Below are 6,688 nucleotides of genomic sequence, written 5' to 3'. Positions count from 1 at the left end.
TATGGTTCTGGGCGCTGTAATCCCAGCTACTCAAGAGGCTGAAGCAGGAAAATCATGTGAACCCAGGAAGCGGAGGTTACAGTGAGCTAAGATTGTGCCATTGTACTCCAGGCTGGAAAACAAGAGCTAAACTCCATCTCTGAAAACAAACAAACAAACAAAGACATTGATCAGGCTTTCTAGACTTCTCGTTACTTCTTTCTCCCTGACATATTACAGTAGTGTTGGCCCAAAGCAGCAGAGACATCAATGAAAAGATGGTATCCTAGGTACCAGTTTCCTCAAAGCCTTCAACATGTCCTTGTTTCTCAGGCTGTAGATGAAGGGATTCAGCATGGGGGTGACCGCAGTGTACATCACTGATGCTATTGCACCCTTCCGGGAGGAGTGGGTCTCTGCAGAACTAAGATACACCCCAAACCCTGTTCCATAGAACAAGGAAACGATGATCAAGTGTGACCCGCAGATGGAGAAAGCTTTATACTTTCCATTGGCTGATGGAATTTTCATGACAGAGGAGATGATTCGTGTGTAAGAGAAAATTATCCCAGAAAGAGGAACGACCCCTAGCAGACTGGTCACTAAATACACCAGGATGTTATTGATGAGGATATCGGAACAGGCAAGCTTGAGAATATGAGCCAGTTCACAGAAAAAGTGGGGGATTTCCAGTTCTGTGCAGAAGGTCAGCCGTAGTGCCATCGACGTGTGCAGAAGAGCGTCCAGAAGGCTAACGACAGAGGACAGCAAAAGCAGCAGCCCACAGAGCTTGGGGTTCATGATGACCTTGTACCTCAGTGGCTGACAGATGGCTACAAATCGATCATAAGCCATCATGACCAGAATTCCGTTTTCCAATCCAGCAAAAAACAGGACAAAGCAGATTTGGGTGAGGCAGCCGGTGTAACTGATGGATTGAGTCTGTGCCTGGATATTCACCAGCATCTTGGGCACCATGGTCGAGGTGAAACCGATGTCGACCGAGGACAGGAAGGAGAGGAAGAAGTACATGGGGGTGTGGAGGCGGGAGTCAGAGCTGACGGCCAGGATGATGAGCAGGTTCCCCAGCACCGTGACCAGGTACATGGACAGGAACAGCTCAAAGACGATGGGCTGCAGCTCTGGATCACCTGTCAACCCCAAGAGAAGGAATTCTGGAGTGTCTGAGAGGTTTCCTGCTTTCATGTTGTTGATGAGTCTGATAGAAAAGATGGGGGTGCTAAGAAAACAAAACTTAAGAGTCAACTCTTTAATCTTGTCTGTATCATCAAAACCAAAACGGTTAGAAATTAAGACTCTTTTTTCCTGCCTCTTTCTTTCTCCTTCTTTCTTTTCTTTTTTTCTTTCTCGTTCTTTTTTCTTTCTTTCTTGCCCTTCCTTCCTTCCTTTCTTGCCCTCTCTCCCTACCTCCTTCCCCTTTTTCTCCCTCCTTTTTCCTTCCTTCCTTCTTTACTTCTTTTTCCTTCTTTCTTTCTGCTTTTTTCTTCCTCTTTCTTTTTTCTTTCCTTCCTTTCTTTATCTTCTTTCTTGCCCTTCCTTCCTTTCTCTTTCTTTCTCTCTCCCTTCTTCCCTCCCTCTCTCCCTCCTCCCTTTCTCCTTCCTCCTTTCTTCCTTTTTTCTCTTTCTCTTTCTTCTTTCTTCCTTCTCTCTCTTTCTTTACCTTTCTTCTTTCTTTTTTCCTTCCTTCTATTTCTTTTTTTTTTTTTTTTTTTTGAGACGGAGTTTCACTTTGTTTACCCAGGCTGGAGTGCAATGGCGCAATCTCGGCTCACCGCAACCTCCGCCTCCTGGGTTCAGGCAATTCTCCTGCCTCAGCCTCCTGAGTAGCTGGGATTACAGGCACGCGCCACCACGCCCAGCTAATGTTTTGTATTTTTAGTAGAGACGGGGTTTCACCATGTTGACCAGGATGGTCTCGATCTCTTGACCTAGTGATCCACCCGCCTCGGCCTCCCAAAGTGCTGGGATTATAGGCTTGAGCCACCGCGCCCGGCCTCCTTCCTTCTATTTCTTTCCTTCTTTCTTTGTTTCTTTCTTTTCATCTTTCTCTCTTTCCCATTCCTTCCTCCCTCCCTTCTTTCTCTTTCTTTCTTTTCTTTCTTTTCTTTCTTTCTTCCTTTCTCTCTCTCTTTCTTCTTTGCAGGGTCTCTGCAGGGCCATGATCATAGTTCACTGTAGCCTCATCCTCCTGGGCTCAAGCGATCCTCCTGTCTCAGCCTCCCAAAGTGCCAGGATTACAGGCTTGAGCCACCATGCCCACCCTTCCTATTACTTCTGGTGCAGCCCTGGTGCAGGCAAACCCTGAGCCTCGGCACTGATTCCTGGAAGTGTCCCGTGTGATTCAGTACCAAGCCTTTCCTATTCTCTCTGGCTTATCCATATTCTTGAGAATTGATCCTGGAGCCCCCAAAACAGGAAGTAAAGAACTGATGCATGCTGGCAATGTCAAAACATCTGCCTGCTGTTCTCATAAACCCATAAGTTAAGGAAATTCTGTAATAATGACTCAACAGTCGGGGCAAACCTATTACAGAATCACAACACATGAACAGTTGAATGGTACAGTGAGCCCATCTCAGCCCTTCGCTTCACAAATTGAGGCCCTGGCCAGACACAGTGGCTCACACCTATAGTCCCAGCACTTTGGGAGGCTGAGGCAGAAGGGTCACTCAAGGCCAGGAGTTTGAGACCAGCCTGAACAAAATAGGAAGACCCCCATCTCTACTTAAAATTTAAAAAAATTAAATTAAATTTAAAAATAGCCAGGCACAGTGGTACATGTCTATAGTCCCAGCAACTTGAGAGGCTGAGGTGGGATGATCACATGAACCCAGGAGTTGGAGGCTGCGTGAGCTTTGATAGGGCCACTGCGCTCCAGTCTGGGCAACAGAGCAAAACTCTGCCTCTTAAAATAAACACACAAACAAAAACAAAATCCAGACCCCCAACCAAGAGTTGGCTTTCACTGGAGAAAGACAAGTGATTATAAAAGCTTCAACCATTGGTGCATAAAATTTGGACTCAGGGCCGGGTGTGGTGACTCATGCCTCTAATCCCAGCACTTTAGGACACCGAGAAGGGTGGATTACAAGATCAGGTGTTTGAGACCAGCCTGGCCTACATAGTGAAACCTCGTCTCTACTAAAAAAATACAAAAATTAGCAGACCGTGGTGGCAGGTGCCTGTAATCCCAGCCACTTGGGAGTCTGAGGCAACAGAATTGCTTGAACCCAGGAGGTGGAGGTTGCAGTGAGCTGAGATTTTACCACTGCACTCCAGGGCGAGTGACAGAGTGAAACTCCATCTCAAAAAGCAAAGAAAGTAAGAAAACAAAACTTGTGACATGGATCTGTGACATCAGAAGGTCCCCGAACCTCTCTAGCAGACTCAAGTTTCTCACTTCTCTAATGGGAACTGCTATAAAAATGTGCCGGGCGCGGTGGCTCACGCCTATGATCCCAGCACTTTGGGAGGCCGAGACGGGTGGATCACGAGGTCAAGAGATCGAGACCATCCTGGTCAACATGGTGAAACCCCGTCTCTACCAAAAATACAAAAAATTAGCTGGCCATGGTGGCGCGTGCCTGTAATCCCAGCTACTCAGGAGGCTGAGGCAGGAGAATTGCTTGAACCCAGGAGACGGAGGTTGCGGTGAGCCGAGATCGCGCCATTGCACTCCAGCCTGGGTAACAAGAGCGAAACTCCGTCTCAAAAAAAAAAAAAATGTACAGGGGTGTTGCAGGGATGAAAAATGAATAGATGCTAGGATAGATGTATCCTAGCACAGCGCTCAGGAGTCCTGCAATGACTTTATTATTATTATCTTTTTTTTTTTTTTTGAGACAGAGCCTTGCTCAGCCGCCCAGGCTAGAGTGCAGTGCTGTGATCTCAGCTCACTGCAACCTCCACCTCCTGGATTCAAGCAAATCTCTGCCTCAGCCTCCCCAGTAGCTGGAATTACAGGTGTGTGCCATCACGCCCAGCTGATTTTTGTAGTTTTAGTAGAGACAGAGTTTCACCGTGTTGGCCAGGCTGGACTTGAACTCCTGACCTCAGGTGATTCACCCGCCTTGTCCTCCCAAAGTGCTGGGATTACAGATGTGAGCCACTGTGCTTGGCCAGATTCCTTTTGAAGAGACTAATTCATACTTAGGTGGGGAAAACATCCCTTGGATTTAGAAGACGGAACGAGAGCTAAAAATAATGAAATCTGATTGCAAATTATATGAAAACAAGGGAAGTAAATATATCAAGAAAAGGGTCACAGATTAGTTTGGAATCTCACTTATAACAATTCACTGAAATGTCTCTTACCTTGTGGTTGTCCTCCAGATAGCATGGGAAGAAAGAAAAAAAAACGTGTTCAACTTCTCACAGCATTTATTGGGGGCACCTCAGATTACCTTGAAGACCTCAGTGAGGAATTCTCCATTTTTTTTGTGGAAAATTGAAAGAAATGGAAGATCTGTCCCCAAGAAGGGCAGATGAACCAAGTAAGACAACATGCTCTTGGGCAAGAGGGATCATCTCTGGAAGAAGACTCAGGTGTGATGTTTCCTGACTGAGCAGAGCTGCTGAGTGGTGTGGTCACAGGTAGATTATTTGTGGTCTCTGTGGCCCCTAGGAGCTTAATTTTCAAAGCTGCTCATTAGCCAAATGTGTACAGTACTCTCATTTCTTCCCCTAAGGCAGCTCAAATCTTTAATGAATGAGCACAGATCAGAAGTGAACACGAAGGGGGAATTCCTGGATGGCTGACTTTCTCATCCCAAGAGACAAGCCATGTGTCACCCTCTTCCTACCACATTTCCTCTTACCCTGAGGGTATCTCATTCTCGGACCCTAGGATCTGACCTCAAGGGAGCTGGTAAAATCCTCCTTAGAAAGAATCCTACCTTTCTCTGAGTCAGAGATTGCTTTTTTTTATTATTTTTTATTTTTTCAGATTGAGTCTTGCTCTGCACCCAGGCTGGAGTGCAGTGGTGCGATCTCGGCTCGCTGCAACCTCCACCTCCCAGGTTCAAGCAATTCTCCTGCCTCAGCCTCCCGAATAGCTGGAATGACAGGTGCCGGCCACCATGCCTGTCTGATTTTTGTATTTTTAGTAGAGACAGGGTTTCACCATGTTGGCCAGGCTGCTCTCGAATTCCTGACCTCAAGTCATCCACCAGCCTCAGCCTCCCAAAGTGCTGGGATTATAGGTGTGAGCCACCGTTCCCAGCCCAGAGATTGCTATTGAAAGACTAGCAAACCAAAGTAGTATAAGGCTCCACGAAGACACATGGGGATGCAGAGAGTGTACCATGAGATCATGTCCAGAAAGTTAAGCTAAGAAATGTTTCTCTTAAAATCCCTGCATGAATAAGGCTAGAGAAATTATAGATAAGAGATAGCAAAGAAACCAGACAATTTGCTGGTTACTTGGACAGGTTTTCAGGGGTTGCCTGAAAAATAGGCATAAAAACCAACCTTCTTAAAGAGATCGCCAAAAAAGCCTGACCTGGCTGGGCAAGGTGGCTCATGCCTGTAATCATGGCAGTTTGGGAGGCCAAGACAAGCAGATCATTTGAAGTCAAGAGTTCAAGACCAGCCTGGCCAACATGGCAAAGCCCTGTCTCTACTAAAAATACAAACAAACAAACAAAAATATAGCTGGGCATGGTGGTGCATGCCTGTAATATCAGCTACTTGGGAAGCTGAGGCATAAGAATTCCTTGAACGTAGGAGGTAAAAGTTGCAGTGAGCTGAGATCGCACCACTGCACTCCAGCTTGGTCAATAGAGCGAGACTCTGTTTTTGTTTGTTTTTTTGTTTGTTTGTTTTTAGAAAAGCCCTCACCATAAAGGAAAGGTAGACAAGTTGACTGCATTAACATTGGGAACCTCTGAGGGGTATATAGGAAGTCTGTGTGCTATTTATGTAACTTCTTTAAGTCTAAAATTAGTTTAAAATAGAAAGTTTTTAAAAATTAAAAATCAGGCCGGGTGCGGTGGCTCACTCCTGTAATCCCAGCACTTTGGGAGGCTGAGGCAGGATCACGAGGTCAAGAGATCAAGACCATCCTGGTCAACATGATGAAACCCCGTCTCTACTAAAAATACAAAAAAATTAGCTGGGCATGGTGGCGCGTGCCTGTAGTCCCAGCTACTCAGGAGGCTGAGGCAGGAGAATTGCCTGAACCCAGGAGGCGGAGGTTGCGGTGAGCCGAGATCGCGCCATTGCACTCCAGCCTGGGTAACAAGAGTGAAACTCCGTCTCAAAAAAAAAAAAAAAAAAAAAAAATTAAAAATCAAAATTATGGTACTACTACATACTCATCATAATGGCCAAAATGAAAAAGATATGCAATATAAAATATTGGCAAGATAATAGGAGAGTAAACTGATATAATGCCTTGGGAAAACTGTTTGGTAGTATTGAATAAATGGGACCACAGGTATTTCCTATGACCTAGAAACTCCATCCTAAATATACATCCCACCAAAAAACGTTTACAAGTATGCCAACAAACAAACAAACAAAAAACATGTACAAGAATATTCATGGGCTGCGTGCAGTGGCCCACACCTGTAATCCCAGCACTTTGGGACACCAAGGTGGGAGGATGGCCTGAGGCCAGGAGTTCAAGACTGGCCTGGGCAACATAGCTAGACCCTGTTTCTACTTTTTTTTTTTGAAACAGAGTTTT

At 45.7% G+C, this 6,688-nt stretch overlaps 1 protein-coding gene across 1 annotated transcript; it reads right to left on the bottom strand.

The window, feature by feature from the left end:
- Positions 1-246: 246 nt before the first annotated feature.
- LOC101043817 (olfactory receptor 7G3) lies at positions 247-1,185 on the bottom strand. The gene has a single exon (XM_003938915.2). The coding sequence runs from the start codon at positions 1,183-1,185 to the stop codon at positions 247-249; it is 939 nt and encodes a 312-aa protein (XP_003938964.1).
- Positions 1,186-6,688: the final 5,503 nt, after the last annotated feature.

The sequence above is a fragment of the Saimiri boliviensis genome, chromosome 14 (assembly GCF_048565385.1).
Source record: "Saimiri boliviensis isolate mSaiBol1 chromosome 14, mSaiBol1.pri, whole genome shotgun sequence".
In the NCBI taxonomy this organism is placed as follows: Eukaryota; Metazoa; Chordata; class Mammalia; order Primates; family Cebidae; genus Saimiri; species Saimiri boliviensis.
Note: the sequence above shows the minus strand (reverse complement) of the source record. Positions and strands in the feature narration are given on the sequence as shown.

Excerpts from the sequence above, each read along its gene's own strand:
- LOC101043817 (XM_003938915.2), bottom strand. The coding sequence starts at position 1,185 with ATGAAAGCAGGAAACCTCTCAGACACTCCAGAATTCCTTCTCTTGGGG.